The sequence below is a fragment of the Euprymna scolopes genome, chromosome 39, assembly GCF_053919585.1.
Source record: "Euprymna scolopes isolate OS-2025 chromosome 39, ASM5391958v1, whole genome shotgun sequence".
Classification (NCBI taxonomy): domain Eukaryota; kingdom Metazoa; phylum Mollusca; class Cephalopoda; order Sepiida; family Sepiolidae; genus Euprymna; species Euprymna scolopes.
In genome coordinates, this window is record NC_136520.1 from 58,467,141 (window position 1) to 58,488,930 (window position 21,790).

General features: G+C 32.4%; 1 protein-coding gene across 3 annotated transcripts in view; it reads right to left on the bottom strand.

The window, feature by feature from the left end:
- LOC145263789 (spectrin beta chain-like) overlaps positions 1 to 21,790 on the bottom strand; it is a 532,547-nt gene that overhangs the window by 331,362 nt on the left and 179,395 nt on the right. For all 3 annotated transcript variants that reach the window (XM_080120846.1, XM_080120847.1, XM_080120845.1), the window contains exon 4: positions 876 to 992. In XM_080120846.1, coding sequence (XP_079976972.1) covers positions 876 to 992 — 117 coding nt within the window. The remainder of the gene's footprint in view (positions 1 to 875; positions 993 to 21,790) is intronic.

Consider the following 21,790-nt stretch of genomic DNA (forward strand, 5'->3'; position numbering starts at 1 on the left):
ATAAGTAGTGAACTCCATGTGTAAAAAAAACCCAAAAAACTCACAGGTTTTGGTTTAGGGGTAGAGCCTCAGGCTTCAGTATCTAGGACCGTGATTTGAATCTCTAGGTCCGGCTATTTATTATAGTGTTATAATGTAACAGAACGCTATCTAAATTATGTAAAAAAAAATCTCTTACAAATTTTTTGTATCAAATTATATTTTGTAAAATAATTGTTTCTTCTGCTCTTAGCATGACCATAATGTTTTCAATGCATATTTGTGATATCAAAGGGAAGTAATTTGTTTATTTTAGTGTTTTCTGGCATATCAACCTTTTTCAGGTCATTTAATGCTGAATCAAGTGAGGTTTAGGGTTAGGGTCATCAGAAGACATGGCTCTAAGAAAGAAATTTTACAGTGAGAATTTGAAAATTGGAATATTATTTTTAGAAGAAAATTCTGAGAAAGGAAACACCACTAGAGAAAAAAAAAAGCTTCCAGAAAACATTACATTTTGAAAACCTTAATCTTTAGCATTGGTAATCTTCATTTTCAACATGACTGACTCTTAATCACCACTTTCTATTATTTAGCTGTGGAGAAAAAAAGAGAAATACGTTTTTATTTTTTAAAAATAAGATTAAATAGATACAGTTGGGGATAAACTTACAGATAATAAAGCATACCATGGCCAACCGATTGATCAGATCTCTCTGACCTCCCATATAGCTGAGGTAAAGGCAAAAACAAATGGAAGAATAGATCAACCACCAGGATTTCATACGATAGCATTACAGGTCGCCAATAGATGGACCATTTTTTTTTTTTTTTTTTTTTTAAGAAAAGGGGGTATGGGGTTGCAGTTTGTGAATGTTATAATCCTGTATACTTACCATATATTCACATATCTCTTGAATTTGGAATCGCAGAATAATGGTCCAAATAAGACCCAAAATCAGGCGGTGATTTCCATCAACAATGTCCTCAGCACCAATATTTTCAAAGTGAATCTGAAAAAACAATTAAATAACATTGTCTATATATATATATATATATATATATATATATATATATATATATATATATAGAGTTAACACACCAGTTTTGGCCACATCACCAAAGTTAAGTAACAATGAACCTGCCCAGTACCAGATGGGTGACCATTTCAGAATACTAGTCACGGCATATACTGCGCTAGAACGTACAAATTTCCCAGTGTGTATCTACTGGCGATTTTAATCCACTAGGAGAAATATACCTTCAGTCTTTAAGACATGCATCTAATAGAAGGAAAACTGATGTAAAAATCTGAATTCTACTGCCTGCTCTGTTTTGTGGCAGCCATTGCACCGACAAAGATTAGCAGTTGTATCAAAACGTGTGGTTGGTTCTATACCAAACCTTCAATATTATAAACAATTCATTTGTGTTGATTTCCAAACAACTTAGTCATAGAGAATCTCATACTTTAAAATTGACAGAGTATCCATCACATATATATATATATATATATATATATATATATATAATATACATTGTACATATATCTATAACATGAAGCTGAATGTGTGTGTCCGGTCACGAATAGGCTCCTATATGGTTGAGTATTTTAAAAAACTGATTACATATAATGATAGAAGATGTATAGAGACACAGGAATGCGTATGTTTGATCTGGCAGAACGGTGGTTCATTAAAATTGTAGGGTCTGCGTTCGCGCCTGGTCCACAAAGTATGGAAATAAAAAATTTAAAAAAAAAAAAACGTTTACAAGTGTTTTTGATATAGATGTACATAAAACATACTTATCAAAGTATACTTAACTTAAATAGGGATGGTATAATAAAATTGTGGGGTCTACATTCGCGCCTGGCCTCCATAGAATGGAAATAGGCACAAACTTTAATAAAGACTTTTCATATCTATTTGCGTAAGTATACTTTGATTATTATGTTTCAGTTTGAAGAAATATGATATAATAAAATTATGGGGTGTTCGTTCGGGCCTGACCTCCATAGAATGGAAATATGTCACAAAGTTTAACAAGATTTTTTAATATAGATCTACAGAATATTGTGATAAGTGTTTCAGTGTGAACAGGTATGGTATAATAAATTATGGGGGTTATCTATTTTATTTTTACTTTCATCATATTTTGCTTTGGTTTTAATACCCCCAAATTCGAAGCTATCTCTTTACAACTCTTCCTTTTCATAACTTATCATCTATAAATATGAAAGCGAAAATGTATGTATGTATATGTGTGTGTTCGCTTTTTCTGTATGTCTACAAAAGGCTTTTTTCAGAGAAGCGGTCGCTCGCTTCACAACTTTTTAAAACTTTTTATATCACATAAATCGTAATATCTCACACTTAACAACGAAGCTCGCCTGTCTATTTAATTTGCTCGATTTCGGGAAGATAAATATTCAACATTTGTCGCTCGCCGCATGTGGGTTAGTCTTTTTCCTATAACATCTTGGAAAGCGTTCCCGCAGTAAATGATACTATCCCGCAATCAAACTTGACCTCATTAACTCCTTAAAATGGGCACCTACCAAATCCAAATAATTAAATAAATTCAAACGTGTTTCCGTTAGCATCTCGCGGTGGGGCAATCGTTAACGTTGCACTTTTTTTTTTTTTTTCACGCTTTAATTTACAACTTTTCCTCAACAGTTCGGGTTTGATCCTCATACTTACTTTTTTTTTTTAACACACCCCACCCCCAGAGTTTCCACACACACCTCCAAATACCAGGGCAACGCCGGGTACCCCTCGCTAGTACTTTCATAAATCAGAGTCCATTTTCTGTAGGTTGTTTTTGAACCCAGTCAACGACAGGTATTTTTGCTAGTATATATATATATATATATATATATATATATGGGAATCAAGCAAAATGATGCTTTAAATAGTTATTGCAAAATTTATAATAAATCTGACAGATGAGTCATGTCAATGACAATTTCGAAGCAAAGAAAAGCTAACATGTGTTTGTTAATGAATTATAGCACATTCAAATAGTGAACAAGAAAACTCAGATTGTCAGTGTACTGTGGTTAAATGTAAACCATATACCAAAATGAAATTTAATGCAAAGTTTTTAAGTTTTCATGAAAGCAACACAAATAAAATTTTAAAAAAAATGATAATTTGTATGAGAATACATTGATGACAAGTAAGCTACTCAGAAACATTCACATTTCATTCCCAAGGAAAATCATCAGGTTAATTACATGGGTGTATGGTTTGCAATTGTCTTTATATCTAAGTAGTGTTTACCCTAGCAAGCTAACTAATCGAATTCATTGATTTAATTAACTCCCGTAGATTAGTTAAAAGTCCATCTATCAGATCCACAGGAATCCAATGGACTCCGTCTGCATGTCTTGCTGGAATGAATATATATATATATATATATATATATATATATATATATATTAGATAATTAAAATTTACAAGGAAAATTGTTCGACAGAATACTCCAAAAATATTTAAGATATGCAGAATATCTTAAATATTGTTTTTTGAGTATTCTGTTAAACAATAATTTTCCTTGTAAATTTTAATTTATAGTCTTCCTTTCTTTTCATTATGACAAGCTCTACTTCCTATTGTGTTTGTATTGAGCTTTTTTATATGGTTGGGATTACTATATAACTATTTATATTAGTTTTAAATTTACACTTGCTTTTATTGGGTGAACTTTTCATTCCTATTGCCTGAATTTATATATATATATATATATATATATATATATATATAGATAAACACTAATAAGGGGGAGGGTCTCGATCTTGCTAATTATAAAATATGCTTAAATATATTTCAATTCATGCAGAGTTCATATTCATTATTACAGAGCCAATTCTCGATTGAATATTATATTGTACCTAATATATAGTACTGATTTCAAAAGTAAAGAAAAAAAATGACTTTGCTGTCATCAGCTAAAATTGAAACCAACACATTTAGTACTCCAGCTGCGTTCCCTACCGTTTGAGCTATCCCGACAGATAAGAAAGTTTTAAAATTAAACCACTTTTAGCTATGATCAGTTTACGCATGTGCAAACTAATACAAATATGTCAGTAAGCTGAAATGACCATTTTGCATTTCAAACTTGCCAACATATTTCTGTATGTGTTATTCATTCAAAGATTTTACTCGTTATAAACCATCCTTGGTGTATCATGACTTTTTACTATTAATTTCAATGTTATGTGACCAGTACTTTAAGAGTTTATCGTTTACATATTTGCACACAAACACACACACATACATCTATTATTTTATTTATATATATAAGTGTTCCTATATAAGATTAGTGGGAGAGAACTCCAGCAGAGTACTGAAATTTTAAAATAAAGAGTGTAATATTCATTTTTATGTGTGTTACTGAAGATCAGAAAAACATTAGTACCGTCGGTTTCAAATCCAGAACAAAGGGACAAATAATCTCGGGTCGCCTCTTTCTGACTCTTCAGCCTCTGTTTATATCCGTCTCCCCGGAAATGGTGTCTCCCTTTTTAGGAAACACAGATATAAAAAGAAGCTAAAGCAAGTCTTGACATAGGCGACCAGAGATTGTCCCTTTTTCTCTGGATTTAAAACAAGCAGTACCAATGTTTTTCTGATCTTCTGTAATGCATTTATATAATTATAAAACTCTGTTTCATGTTTGCTTGCATGTTGTCTACAACGATAAGGCGATACCATCTTTTAAAAGAGAGATAACAGATGAATTTATATGTGCATATAGGTGTAGCTCAGAGACTAAGGAATGAGGGTGGAGAGTTGTACGTTTTGGTTTTGATTCTCGTTGATGGCACCTAAGTCATATATATATATATATATATATATATATATATATATATATATGTTTTGATTTCACTACTATATATTAGGTTTAATAATCGATGGAGAATTGTCTCTATAAGAATAAATATGCAATCTGCATGAATTAAAATGTATTTAAAAGTGTCTTACAACTGCTAGTATATAAATAAATATATAAGCATGTATAATTATTAATATTTTTATCTATAGACATAAGTGTATCCGGTTTTTATTTCACACTCGTCAGTAGTAAATTATGTAACCATATGACGGTTGAACGATTTGGACTCCAAATCCATATATATGGAGCCCTGGTCTCGTAAGCATTTAGCCACTGTAACGATCATGCTTTGAAATTTAAGATAAACATGCCTTGCATTTTTTAATCTTACATTTGCCAACAAAAAACAAAAACAAAAAAAAAAAAAACCCTTGCCAACTAAATATCGTTTGCATTCTGTTCATACAGATATGAAAAACATAAGATAAGAAATCTACATATATTCATGAAAGGCAACCCAGGTGATACTAAACAAACAATTTGGATAAAAGGTTCTACAATAATAAAAATAAAATAAATAAAGGCTGTGTGTGTGTGTGTGTGTGTGTGTGTGTGTGTGTGTGTGTGTGTGTATATATATATATATATATATATATATATATATATGGTGAAGTGAAACAAGTCTTTGGACAAAATAAAAATGCGTATTTTTCAGCAATTTGGTACAAATGATATCAAACAAAATAATAAAATAAAACTTTCATATTACTCAAATACATAGAAATGAGAGAAACTAATTTTTTTTCAGAGAAAATAAACAGTTATTAAACATTTCCTAAAATAGATAGCAAAACAAGTTTTTCAACAGCCTTCTGTTTTTCATTATTAAACATCAAGTTTTCATTTTTTTTTTTTTTTTGCATTTCAGATCATTCTAAAAGGTATAGTTCGATATTCAGTGAACAGTCATTCTCTGCCCAGATCTCTCTCAGAAAACATTGCAACATGGCCAAGCAAAAAGAACTCTAACAGTCCGTTAAGGACTGTATTATTTCAGCACATAGAGATAATAAAAGCTACCGATGTATAGCACAAACTAAGAATGTTCCTGTTAGTACTGTAGGGTACATTGTTAAGTGAAAAAAAACATACCACAGTTGGGAGCTCCTCGGAAAATTTCAGAAAGGTGAAAAACCTTGCGAACTGTTCAAAATGATCCTTTTATGACCCATAAAGAACTGCAAAAGAAAAAACTCAGCAGGACAGGTACCAACGTCTGCAAGACTACCATCAGAAAGAACTGCACAGAGAAAGTCTCAAGCCTTGTAGACCTCACAAGACTCCTTTACTGAAGACAGTTCACTCTAAATCAAGACAAGAGTATGCCAAATAGTATATCAATGAGAATACCACTTTTTTGATCATGTGGTATGGTCGGATGAGACCAAAATTGAGCTATTTGGCAATAACAATGCAAGCTATGTCTGGCGTGTAGACGGTTCTGCATATGATATGAAGAACACTATCCCTACTGTGAAGCATGGAGAAGGAAAAATTATGATTTGCTTTTTTTTTATGCAGGATTGGAACACTAGAAATAATCGAAAGAAAGATGAATGGAGCCAAATACAGGAATATTTTGGAGAATAACTTGCAAAGGTCTGTGAAGAAAATGGGATTGGCTAGTGATTGGCGGTTCCAACAAGACAATGGTCTGAAACATACAGCAATGGCAACTCAGAAAATGGTTCGAAGATAAAGGAATTCATGTTTGCAATGACCTAGCCAATCACCAGACTTGAATCCCATTGAAAATTTGTGGCTGATTTTGAAGAGAGATTAGAACAAGATGCCCCTCAAACATCCACCAATTAAAGTCTATAGCCAAAAAAAAAAAAAAAAAATGGGAAAAAATTCCGTTAGGCATTTGTTCAAGACCTTGTGAAAAACTATGACAATCGTTTGACAGAAAGTGATTCGTGCTAAAGGAGGCTCAATTAAATATTTTTTTTGCATTTGTTTCACTATTTTAGGAAATGTTTAATAGCTGTTTATTCTCTTAAAATTTTTTAGTTTCTCTCATTTCTATGTATTTTTAGTAATGTGAAAGTTTTATTTTACTATTTTGTTCTTGTTTTGTCCAAATACTTGTTTCACCTCATCGTAGATATTAAAAAAATGAGGGGGTTTTTTTTAATTAAAAAAAACAAAAATAAAAAAAAAACAACAACTGATTTTATTTGTTTGCAAACAAATATCAATAAATTTTTAAAATATTTCACCTTCACAAAAACATTACACAACTTCAGTTATGCATGACCACAAACAATACACACTGACGACAACTTTGACAGATTGCTTACTGATAAGGAGCTTAAGAAAAAAAAAAGTAACATATTTGCTGGTCTTTACACGGAGGGGAGGGAAAGCAGAGTAGTAGATATTAAAGTTATGCACAAGAAAGGCTTCCTACAAATGTCGATTAAACAACCAAGGCATGCGTTTGTCATTTTTTGTTGGATGGAATAAAACTTTGCTACCATTTGAAATAAGTTACTTTCGGCAGTTTCATAACATAATTTTGTCCTTTAGTGCTCGCATTTCTGACAAAAGGAGAAGAATTGCTGTTTTCTGAATCGGAATTCATATTTTTTTTTTTTTTTTTTAACTTGAAATAGTATTTTTTAGCTCCTTACATCAAGTGGCTTCGTGCCTTGTCTGGAGCGATTTCCATAAAAAAATAAAGTAGAAAGGCTGTCAAATACCTTTACATGGAAGTTATATAGAAACCCATTCATAGAGGCATACAAAATTGCACTCACCTACACCTGTAATAGTAGCAACTGTAACCAAATAAATGGGTAGAGAAGAATGGTAATATTATAGTTACACACGAGAAGGGCCCTATACAAGTGCTGATTAAACATGTTCTGCAAGCAACTAAGGCATTGAATAAACTTTAGCCACAGTTTGAAGTGGAGAGTCTATTAAACACTTAATTTTTATATTTTAATTTTTCTTGCCTGATGAAATCATATGTTTGAAACGGTGTGCACATCGTAGCAAGTTATGACTGTATTTACATAAAGAATGTGTGTGTGTGTGTGTGTGTGTGTGTGTGTGTGTGTGTGTGTGTGTGTAGGTATGAGAGCTTGGAATGAGAATTCGCAGCTAAACACTAAAACTAATGACACCGAATGTTAAACAAAAAAGACGTTCGTATTATTTAAATTCTTCGGACTACTATTCTCATCTTGAGTATCATTTTTCACTAGGTTTTTTATGACTTGTTGTCGGGGGGGGGGGCAGTTTTTAATTATAACGTTCTACTTGTGGCCACCTCTCACATGAATATCCCCATCTTAAAAAGGGTTAGGGTACATTTTTACTTTCTTTCCAACTCGATGACAACTTTTATAGGTTTTTGAGTATGCTGAAATGAATATCACAGTAATGTCTTTATATATATATATATATATATATATATATATATATATATATATATATATACACACACACACACACACACAGGGTGTCCACAAAGTCTGGCTGCATAATCTACACGGTGCCCACAAAGTCTGGCTACATAATGTAGCCAGACTTTGTGGACACCCTGTATATATATTTCGTTTAAAAAAAAATTTACAAATCAAAAAATTTTAATATACAATCAAAATGTCTTATTTTAGCATCAGGAAAAAAATTCCAAAAAATATTTAATTCAAACAAAAAACTGAATACAAAATTATATTACACACACACACACACACACACACACACACACACACACACACACACACGTTATTTGGATTATAACTTGTCATTTTTGAAAGCTGAACATGTCTATTAGAGATATGGTATGTCCACAAGAACACCGCTTGTTGCTTGCCACAACAAGTTTTATCTGTGCATTATGTAATATTATTTCCTGTAAAATTTTGCAAATGATTTATTTTTAGAGTGACCATTTTAATTTTTTACCAAATTCTTTAAAAAAAAAAAAAAAAAATTTTTTTTTTTTTTTTTTTTCAAATTTCTTATAGTTGGGATTCGTTCAAACAAGACATCGTGGTTGAAATAGATGATAGATAAGAAAGAGGAAGGGGTTAAGGAAATTCCCTTCCTAACCCCCTTTTTAAAAGGGAATATTCACCGGTCACGTGAGAGAGATGGCAACAAAGTGGATGTTCAATTTAGTAGAACGTTATAACTGACAACTGATCCTTGACGCTGAAAGTCATAAAAAAACTTTTTTTTTTTTTTCAAAATTGTTTATTTTAATCTGAAAGTTTGTAATCGATTAGATTAACGTGAAAAAAGAAAAAAAAGAGTAAATTATAGAATTTAGAGGTGGGTGGGGGGGGGGCAATAACGTTTGCCCTGTGCAAAAACTAACAACACAACAACCATTTCATCTGACAGAGATAAACATGCAAATTGGGAATCACTTGTGTATTAAATATTCCCTAGAAACTTTCTCAAAGGAGGCAGATCCATGACACTACCATGAATCTATGGTGATGATTCAAAGCTTAATTATTTTCACAATGTTTAGGTCAATGTAACGGCCGATCTTCTTTTTTCGAACTTACGGATTTATAGAGAATTTATTTACTCCATAGAGATAAATTGTTCTTGTCCTGTTAGCCATGGCTTCATAGAAGTGTTGCTATTCTTAGTTATTATCATTTGTAGTAAGGATTAAGCTATCAACCTCCGGATTGCTAGAACTTAGAACAGAATGTGTCCATTTAAAAAAAAAAAAAAAAAAAAAAAAAAAAAAAGTTAAAAATTTCTGGAATCGGAGTCAAAGTCAAACATTTGGACTACCGACTCCACAGCTATGATCCGCATTGAAGATATTAGGTCGGTACAAAAGTTTTTGCCGGTTTGTAGAAAGGGACATTTTAGACCATTATAATTTATTCTATGCATCTTGTTATTATATATCACCATGATTAATTTAAAACATTATTTCAGATTGTGAAAACATCATTCATATTGTTCTGCAATATTCTCACGCGTGTTGACCCAGAAAACGACCTTCTTTAGTCAACAGAAAGGGAGTCATCTTCCATCATGATAATGCTCATTCTCACACAGTAGTACTGAATAAAGATCTAGGAAAATTTGGTTAGAAAATTATACCATCTTGCATATTCTCCTAATCTAACTCCCTCAGATTATCAATTATTTTGAGGATTAAAAAAAAAAAAAAAAACATTTAGATGGCCTTAAGTCAACAATCAGAAGCGGTGATTGAACACTAGTTAAATTCAGGTTTTACGTCAAAACCTAAAGAATTTTACAAGCGAGGCATCTATAAAGCCGTTGACAGAAAAATCAAGTTACAGAGAGCAAAGGTCGTTATTGTTATGAATAGCTATTTTCAAAAATACAGTTTTTCATTATTAAAGAGCACATTTTTGGCAAAAAACTTTTGTACCGACCTAATATTGAAGAAATAAAAATAAATGTGTTTTTAAAATGTGTAACTGATCTAGCGAACATAACTGGGACCAAAAACTGCATTATTCTAAAATGGGGTCAGTTTATTCTTGGGTTTTATAAACAACCCAACCTTAAAAAATAAAAATAACACATTTGTTAAACATTTCTGATCTAGATTAAAATTAGATGTAAGGAAGTTTTTGCTTTTTTTTGTTTTAGTTTTTTTTAGGAAATGGAGGTTGACACAGTCACCTCAAACACCCACCATCCACCAATAAACATGATTTCTTCCAGAAGGTTTTAAATTTAGAAGCTAGATTCTCCCACTTGCCAATGACAAACTAATTCAGGAAACTATTATGAATTTGAAACATGCATCAGATTTACATTTTAAGATTTTATCTGCAGATTTTCTCATTTGACATTCTAAAAATAATTAGATAACACTAGCAGAACCCGTGGAAATTCCATGGTAGTTGAAAATTTTTGAAAAGTAAATAACATGAAAAAATAAAATACGACAAATAACGAATTTAAAACAATTTTTTTCGCAAATTGTTTTTAATCTTTTAATACTAAAAGCAATTGATTTTAAAAATTTAAATTTTTTTCAATGAAAACTCAACACAAGTCTTTTTTTTTTAATAATGTTTTATATTAATTATAAAGGAACAAATGTCAATTCATTTGCACTGTTTAAATTTTAAGAAAAGCCAATTTGAAACTAAACAGAGAGCTTTTATTTATTTTTTTATTTTTGAAGAAATGGTTTTAATGATTTTTAACTGATAAGGTGAAGCTATAAAGGGAGGTAATTCGTCTCAATGTTTGCGATTATGATGGTTTATTTGTGACACTGGACGTACGGATAAGTAAATTTTATTTTTATTTATATATATATAAGTCTCCTCTACAAGATCTCCAGCTTCGGTATAGCTTGAAATGTCTTCTCAATTATTAAATCATTTCTCTTTGATAGGTTCATAAGAGTAGTGATTGATGGGCAGAAATCAGAAGCTCACAGTATTAATGCTGGAGTCCTACAGGGGTTCATCCTGAGCCCAACTCTCTTCCTGATTTACCTCAATGATCTCTCAAACCACATCCTAAGATCATTCATAGACATTTATGCTGACGACACTACCATCTATGGCAACACTTCAAAAACCGTAAATCACCAAGTTCTCTCTGATTCTATCTCTTCTGATCTTGAGCATGTGGTGCAATGGGGAAAGAGGTGGCTGGTTAATTTTAATGCATCTAAAACCAAGCTTCTATCTTTACATAATCAATGTTCCGATCCCCGTTTTAAATAAATGGTTCTAGTCTAGAGGCTCCATGTTTTGACAAGCTTCTGGGTCTGACCTTTACTCCTGATCTAAAATGGAACATGTACATCAAACCCATTGCCAAAGTCGCTGGAAAAATGGTGAGATCATTCTACTGCTCTAGTAGATATCTCACTGTTGATGCAATTCTCTACCTGTATAAGAGCCAAGTACCTCCAAGGATGGAGTACTTTTGCCACATCTGAACAGGAGATGCTAGAAGTTTCTTATCCTGCCTTGACAGAGTTCAAAATCGACTTCATAGCCTAGTGGGAGATTCCCTTTTCTCTCCTCTGCAACCTTTCCCACAGAGGAGACGTTGCGAGCTTGTCTCTGCTTTCTATGGTCCTCTCTTGCCAAACTTTCACAAAAAAACACTCATCTAACTGAAACCATTATCAATAATTTCCCCCACTCTTTATCTGTGCACAAACCTAAATATACATTCCATGAATAAAGCTTCTTTCTTAGAACTGAACGCCTGTGGAACTCTTCAGTTTCCTTGTTTTCCAGCTGACTATGATGGTCTTCAAGTTCAACATGAAAAAGATTTTGATGAGTCATCCTCTTAAGTAATCCAATTTACCAAATTTCCACTAACAATAACTGCAATATTTTCCCTGTTGACTACATTAACCCTTATCGTAGAGTGGCTTGTGGGCCTTGATAAATAGTGACTCATTTGTTATATATATACAATACATATCTATATAAAAGGTATATGTGGTAAAAAAAAAAAAAAGGATAAAGAATGCTCAATACGTTAGTAGAGCCAAATATGTTTCTTTTATTTATTACAATCTCAAGTGTATTAACTAAATTCATTACAAATTGTTTCAATAAAATAAAAAATTATCCGTTCATATGTTTTTTTGTGATTACATGTGGATATTAAAGACCAAGAGAATGGAAATAAGAGATAGAAAAGGGAGAAGGGAAAAGAGGGGAGGAAGCAATAAAAAAAATATATAAATTCAATTAAAAATTTGTAAAATTCTAAAGACAAGGCAAGAGAGGGAGGGGAGAAGAAAAGGAAAAAGGGAAATAGATAATTGAGCGTGTCAAAAAAAAAAAATTTGTTGCGTTCATCATCCAGAACCCAACAAACTTTTTTTGACAGTTCCAACAACTTCTGGAAAGTCCCATGGAAGTCCTCTTGGATGTCAATGACCCTCATCACGGCCGCTTTCATCTCAATTATCTCATAACGACAGCCTCAAAGGTTTTCCTTGAGCTTAGGTAATAACCAAAAGTCACAGGGAGTAATGTCTGGACTATAGGGAGGGTGAGGAACTGTCTTGATACCCATCTTAGTCAAATAGTCTGTGATCTTCTCTGGCAAACTTGGAACAATGCTGAGATAAACGGAGAGCACATACAGCTCCTGGAAATCCCATTTAGTACTGACTTACTTTGCTTAACTTTGGTGATCCAGCAGGAAACGAATGTGTCAAAGTGATTATGCTGTATACTACATGTCTCATGTGTGTGTGTGTGTGTGTGTGTGTGTGTGTGTGTGTGTGTGTGTTTGTAAGCTTGTATGTTTTAGAAGCCAAAATAATGTTGATATGTATATATTTAAAAAAAACATTTTTTTAAATAACTAGTTGTGAATGTAAGTGTTATACAATCGAGATTAAGAAACACTTTTTTTCTTTTTCCTTCCTTGTGGCATGTTGTCTCGAGAATGTTCTACGCTTTTTCATTATAATAGCGAAATTAGAACATCAAAATATTGAATTTTAAGTGAAACCAAATGGTATCTACTCGATTGTCATGTCTCAGTAATGGACATATCCAAAAATTACAAAAGAAAAACGAATAAGGTAGATAATTATTAATAAAAACAGTTTTCGAAAACAATGAGCGAAAATTGAGTTTTGCTAAATTGGCCAAACAAAGTTTTCAGAAAATAATTACTACCTACTTTGTTACGATTCGTGCAAAATATCCATAAACCAAAATGCAATTTATTTGAACAAATAAATAAATACTTGCAATAGTATCAAATAATACAAGGTCCAGGGTTGAAAACCAGACTATACAGAGGTCCATATTCATTCTAGTTGTATTTATATTATAGTACATGAAATATATCCAGTATTATACTAAAACCGAGTTTGTTTCTCTCGAGTCTTTTTTTTTTCTTCCATATATTTTAATCACACAAAATACATGTTAACTATCCCAAAACTGAGGAATATTTTATGTTTGAAAGAAAAAAAAAAAAAATCCATTTTAATTGTTCCAATTAGCCACAATCTGCAATTAACTCACCAAGTTCCTATCCATCACTTTTCCCCTCTCTCACTATGCTGTTTGAACCCTCCTTGTATTTTACACAACCACTTTATTCTATCAGTATTTATTAACAGTCAATAAAAAGATGGGAATAGCTCAAACAAAAGGGATTATGACATCAAATAGTAATACTTTTTAATCTGTAGTTGTGTAGAGAGAGAAAGAGAGAGTTATATATCAAGCAGAAAGGGACTAATTTTGAATTTGTTTCCATTTTTATACTATTTGAATTTGCAAATCCACATTTTTCTAATTCAAATAATCTAACCTATATATATTATATATTATGCGCACACACACACACACACACACACACACACACACACACACACACACGATCTGATAAATCAAATCACACCTCCTCGTGGCTTTGAATTCAATTGCATTTTGTTTTAGGAAGGGTGCCTATATACTCTATAATAAGAGTTTTTTTTTTGTTCTTATGATTTTATGGACTTGAAAAAAAATTCCATTTGCTTTCATCACCATTTATCTTCCACATCCATTTTTATTCAAAGGAAAAAATCCCCCCCAACTGTTTTTTTGTTTTTTTCTGAGGAAAAAATCTGTTGCCGATAAGTTGTTAGTGAACTTCTGCTATTCAACAAAAAACATGAAAGACGTACTACATAAATATATAAATAAACTACTATCAGTGTGAAATAAATACATCTTATTATGAAATGATAAATATGTGTGTGTGCGCGCGCACGCGCATATCAACCACAAATCATTAGTGTGGCATGGGGAGACATAGTAAGCTTCAGGCCTGAAAATCAACCACTGGCATCTGGTGCCCTTTTAACTGAGCCACCAAGTATGCTATTGAAAGTGTGAATAATTATATTTAAACTATTGATTTGCTGTCTTTATTTTTATTTTATTTTTTAATGATACTGAGAATATCTGGAGTTAATTTCCAGTTCATATAACGTTTCAGAAGTTATTGATTGATTGCTGTGTGCAAAAGACAGGGGACACAACTAAGAAAAGATACTGAGAGTTAAAGAATAAAAACAAGAAACAATGAAAGAAAAAGGAAACAAAAAACAAAGAAAAAAGAAAAAGAAAAAAAAAGAAACGAAAAAAGAAAAGACACACAAGAAAAAAAAAAAAGAGAAAAAAAGTAAAGAATATTTATTTATTGCAAATTTTTCTAACAAAATTCAAAATATCAGATAAAAATCTTTAACTGTTTATACGGTTGGAGATCACCCCCAAGAAACAATTTCTATTTTTCATTTTATATCGGTGGTAGATAAAATATATAACAAAATTAATCACTCAAACTTCAAATATTATTTTAATTTGCTTGATGACCATCATTATCATCATCATCATCATGTACTTCCTAAGACTTTTTTTTTTTTTTCTTACACTCACATCTATTCATATCTTAACATGTGGTTCCACCGATGTGCACTAAATCTATGCCCCTTCTCCTGCAAGTACAAGAGTAGGTTTAAGTAAAAAGAACGCTGCCACCCCCATCTCATGATGGGGTTCATGTGAGTAACATCAATCTGTCAACATCCGATTTGAATTGAGACAAACAGTAGTGGGTGTGTTATTTAAAAAAAACAGACCGGCCATCTAGTGACTACTCCAATAAGGAGAAACAGGCATGCCAGTTTCCTTTTACCGACCGTTTTTAAAAGCGCATGCGCGTGTTTCTATTATACTAAAAACGTATACAGGATTCAGAGACAGCAGAAACCCACATTCATTCAGGGTTTTCCAAAACGCAGTGTGGAACGATAAAATTATCGCCCTAGAAAAGACGAAATGATTCCATTTCCCTTTGATGAAAAGCGGTTTTCTTTTTTTTGTTGCAGACCATCTACTACTGGCCGCGCATGCGCATTTATGAAACAGCTGACAAACAAGGAAAAATCCGACAACCTTCCCTCACGTACAATTTTTTCTATTTTGACTCCTTAGCAGCCTCTTTTTCCGGATGAAAATGGACTTTAAAAAATCCACAGGTCTGAATCCCCCATATATCAAATTTCAGGTCTCTAGGTAAAAAATTCATTGAGTATATAGGTTGAGAGTTGTCCTCACATACATGCTCACTATATAAAGTACATAGGGTTAATAAAATATGTTGAGAAACACACTTAACAAGAGTTAACACAATAAAATATGTATTATACACGTTTGAAGCCAAAACAACGCATTGTTACAAAATAAACAGACATTTATTTTGTTTGAAATTTATATTAAAATTCATAAATAAATTTTGAAGCAAAGCTTCATCTTCCGCATGTCTTTTTTTTTTTTTTTTTTTGCCATATTGTTGGAGATGAGAATCAGAAAGTAATAGTCCGTTTAATTTATAATAATGCATTGTTTTGGCTTCTAACGTATATAATACGTACTTATTTTATTCAAACTCAACCAGCGCTTCTAAGGAACAAAAATCTTAACGTAAATCCCGCGTGACCAACACACCGTTCCGAAATTTAAAAAACTACCGTAAAAACAAACAGGCTTTTACTTTCTGATTCTCTGCTCCAACAACAACATGGCAAAAAAGAAAAAGAAAGACATACTGAAGATGAAGCTTTGCTTCAAAATATATTTATGAATTTCAATATTAATTTCAAACAAAATAAATGCCTGTTTATTTTGTAATAATGCGTTGTTTTGGCTTCAAACGTATATAATACGTATTTTATTTTATTCAAACTCGACCAGCGCTTCTAAGGAACAAAAATCTTAACGTAAGAGTTAACACACTTATTTTTCAGAAAGGTAACACACATATCTCAAAGAATGTATTGTAAGCCTTCTGTAAGACAAATGCATACAAGGTCAGAATGCCGACTCCTTAGTGTTTCCCCGCCCCAGAGTGCAACTGAATGATGTGCACGCATTCACATGCTGTCAAAACTTGTGATACATTACAGCAATCAGTTTTAGCAGATTATGGTGGACATGGGAATTGGACAGAAAGGAAATGGCCAGGCAAGGTGAAAAAATAAATAAATTAATAAAACAAATGAAAACAGGTTTAGAAACAATTACTAAAATAAATATATGAGAGAGAGAGAGAGAGAAAGAGAGAGAGAGAGAGAGAGAGGGGGGGACAGAGATAGATAACTATGGATTACCAATAATCATTAAATTTTATGAAAAATAACTAAAAATAAAATTGTATAACTTTTATAGAACCTGGATTCAAATTTAATAACCTATACGGAATTTCAACTGATCCTTTTATTTAATCCACAGGAGTAGATTGTTCTTGTTTAGTCAGCCATAAATAGGTAGACGGGCTAATTATGTTATTTTTTAGTTATAGACTAGGGACAAAACGGATATAATCCTAAATGACAATGTTCTGGAGATTGGGTTGGTTATTTTATAGCATATCAATCCTTTTCGAGTTATTTCATACTTTGGTAATGTTTCAAGTTTTTTTATATTTGGTATTATTGTTTTGTAGAGGAACATTGATTTCGTTTTTGCAGAACATGATTGAGTTTTTCAATGGGTAAGGAGGGAAAAAAAACCCAAATATTTTATGCATTTTAGATCAGGAAGCGATTATCTGCAGACAAGATGATCTGGTAAGCACTATGGTTTGGAAATTGAAGGTTCAATCCTCGCAATAGACAATAAAAGCTAATAAATTGATACGGTCATCAAGTGCAGATAATCTACACCTGTGGACTAAAAGGATTTACTTTGATGAAGACTTATTACGTGCGAAAAGATTCACCTGAAGGTCAGCGGTTATATCAGGGAAAACAATGTGAATGAAAACGGTACATTTGATAAATTCAAAGGAATCCGTCTGACTGGCTTAAAAAAAATGTTCCTTCTTTTCAACTAAGTCAGGCGAGAGCATGCCTAGAGCCATGTGCGCAGAAATGATTTTAAGCATTTTTTTATTTTGAACACCAAAGAGTAAAATTTGTTGCTTGTTACATCAACATCTAAATCAATTTTATTTGTTGCCTCATCAATCATCAGAATTTGCAATGCCATCATGTAACCGACCAAGTGAAGCAAAGTTTTTGGAACAACCATACCCCCCACACACACCTTTAATAAACTCTCTCCTCCTCCTCCTCTTCCTTCAAAAATATCCACAGATCAACCAACCGTCCACCTACCTCACTCGATTAGATAATAGGCAAAAATAAACTTTGACCACTCTAACACAGACAACCCCCACCACCACCACCACCTATGCATAACGTCATTGTTCAGATGAATCACTTCAAAACATCCACCTCTCTTTTCAGGATGTCACACCTCTGACAAAATCCCTAACAACATCACAGGTAACACACAACTCTCCCTAAACCCATTACAAACATATAAAAGCTTATACAAGTGTTATGATCTTTTGTATTTTTTTTTATTATTATTACAGGACTTCGCGCCCCGCCCCTGCCCGTTTTCCTTTCTCTTCAAGATCAGTAAAAACAACCTAATTCCCACCAACTATGGTTGAGTCAGGAAAACAAATGGATAAATTAATGGAAAACAGGTTTCCCTGATAAGATCACCTTTAGCCTTTTTAAATCCGTCCATGCAGCTCTATAAGTGTAGGTGAGTATGCTTTACTTAGGTTTGAAATATTATTTTATTAGATTAATTTGAAAATAAACTTGGCACTTGTCCAGAATTCCCCACTATAATAAAAAATAAAATAAAAATAACTACAAGAAAAATCTTTGTAGTGAAACGAAAATATATTCCAAAAATTATGTAAATTGATCCAGTAGTTTTATTTAAAAAAAAAAAAAAAAAAATCAAATAAGTGACTGTCTCGTCCGACAATTTGAAAAAAGAATGTTAAGATACAAAGGGAGATAATTCAATAATTCATACTTGAATTATGTTATAATTACATATGATTCCTATTAATCACATAAAAAAATTTTTTTTTTTCTTAATATGACATAGGTGCATTCGAAATGAATCTTTCGATTTAGAGCACAATGGAACCATTACTCTTGACTTCTGCATTTTAAACTTTAATGCAATCAATTATATATGAAAATAATTTTATAAAATCAACAGTAGGTTACCTACAGTAAAATGTAGGTTACAACTTATTGTGGACTAAATCACTGAGAAGGCATGTGAAGCTTCCTCCTGATGCACTACAATGGGTCCCCAACTAGAGCTCACAATCAATCGATTTAGTTAAAAAATGGGCGACTTCACAGATTTCGATGACAATAAAAATATGGGAGTGTGAAAGATTTGATCATCATTCAATCAGAGGCAACATCAGATCTCTGCTAGAATGTATGTGCGTGTGTATATATATATATATATATATATAGTAATTTATAAAATATATATGGCGATTAAGCTACACTGAATATTCGGCGTTTCATCCACTCTATGATTCCTCAGGCTTATGCGCAAATTCTGTGGTCGTTTATCGTTTTTATATGGTCCTCTTCTGTTGAGGATTTAGTTAGCCAATCAGCTTTCTAGTATCCACCGCGCCCCTTCCTATCAGCCAATGGGCATGCATTTTATCGGACAAAGGATCTGTTTTAAAACTAGGTTTAAAAAAAAAAAATTAAAAAAAACAAAACAAAAAAAAGAACAAAACTAACCCTAACCTAGTTTTAAAACAGATCCTTTGTCCGATAAAATGCATGCCCATTGGCTGATAGGAAGGGGCGCGGTGGATACTAGAAAGCTGATTGGCTAACTAAATCCTCAATAGGAGAGGACCATATAAAAGCGATAAACAACCACAGAATTCGCGCATAAGCCTGAGGAATCCTGGAGTGGATGAAACGCCAAATATTCAGTGTAGCTTAATCGCCATATATATTTTATAAATTACTAACTAGCTCTACCTACGTATTGAGCACTTTTGAAGTAAATACTTAAAGTTTACGCATAAATCTATACTTTCGTATATTAATTTTATGTGAGTAAATGAAGTAGTTTACATATATATATACACACACACTAATATATTGTTTATGATTAATGACTCCCTCATGGTGTTAAATTCTACATTAGGTTTGCTTAGTTGATAGTTACCTAGCATATGTGGTGCTCCTTTGAGTCGTCTTACTCTACACCATTCATCTGTCTATAATTTTTACTTTGTCCTATAAGGGCAAATGATTTTCTTGGACCGCAACGTCATGAAAATAACACTCAAGATGAGAACAGTAAACCAACGAATCCAAATATTAAAAATAAATCACTTGTCACAGGTAACAGAGATCTAATTTAAAGTAAACTTGGAGAAAAAAAAAAAAATTAATGACGCAAGAGAAATAATTACAAAAGAATAGTTTAAATTTTTATGGTTCTGAATTTCTGAATTTTTGGGATGAAGATAGACAATTTATATAATTTGGATCATTTGAACTATTGTTATCTTGAGTGCTGGTCATAATAGAACTGTCCCAAATTCAATTCTAAGTTAAACCCTTCGGGGGGGGGGGTGAAGGTTCAATCATTAGTGCAGGTGATACTAATACAATTGCAAATTACTTCAGACTTCTACCCGAGAACATGCTAACCGCATTGATTAAATAAAGAGTCCCATTTGAAATTCCGTGTAGAGTCCATGGTTCAACAAGTTACACCTGAAGAAGGTTGGAGGTTACATCAGCCAAAACGTTATGAAAATAGCACTCAAGATGAGAACAGTAGACCGAATAATCCAAATAATACATGTTAAATTTATGTTGATAAAATTGTATCAAAATATTAAAGAAAAAAAAAAGCTGATGTATCGGAAGTTGAAATTGGAGGGAAATTCTTTATAAAAGTTTTCACATTAAAACCCAGTTTGTGGGAGCCATTTTATCAATTAAAAAAAGATGACGCATTCATTAAAATTTATGAGGATATATATTTGTATATTTTGGCAGCAAGTCATTATTCAAGCACATCTGATTGAACACGACAGAGTTATTCTTTTTTCCGATTGTTCTGGATATCTTTTCAATTTGCAGAGCGGTCTTTTTTTATATATATATTTCAATCGGCATATTGTACAGAATGGCGCCCAAAAGTTGTTCAGCCATATTCTACTCAAGCGCTTTCTATCGGTATAGGAGTGATTGTTGTTGCTGTCGTTTTCTTTTCCTTTGAGGCTTAGTGTATTAATAGTGTTTGTTTTTATTGGTTAAAAGATGGGTGCAGGATGGGTTAGGGGCGAAATAATATATATATATATATATATATCTTAAGTATTTTTTTCTTCATTAGTCATTTCTATCATTAGATCATAAGATTTATCCCCTCCCCTTCCACAGTTTACAGCACTTGAATCCCACTGACTGAGTTCCCTTCTGCCTCTTGCCATAACTGAAATATAAATTACAGAGAAGAATTTACATGTGTTGCTTGCCTGGTTCATTTATGGGTTTACTGCCCCGCCCATTTCTTGGGAAGAATAAATTAACTTTCTATTTTGAATGAGTAAGTATCTACTGTCAACTCCACCCTTCATTGTCGTTCAGCCGTTTCTTTGCACGCGTCTTTGACCTACGCTCTTAAATCTTAGTCACATTTCTGATTCCTTTGACTTTCGTGAGGTCAAAACAATCTACAGGAAAAACATCCTTTAACAAAGAAAATAAAAAAATAATAAATATGAATAAGAGATAAGTGCTAAATGCTGGTGTTTGGATTGTCTAAGTGGTTGGAGATTCTCTGACATGTTCAGAAGACAAACCCAGATTTATTACACTACCAAGCAAAAATATGTAAACATGGTTTTGTTAACATCAAAGGACATTAGGTTCAAAAAGAAAAAAATCCAGTTTCAAGATGTATCCATTTATTCTGCATGTTTAGAGATGAAAAAGCTTATTCCGTACTTCCCTCAGATAAACACAACTGATATTTTAAACTCGAGCCAGACAAACAGCTGATAT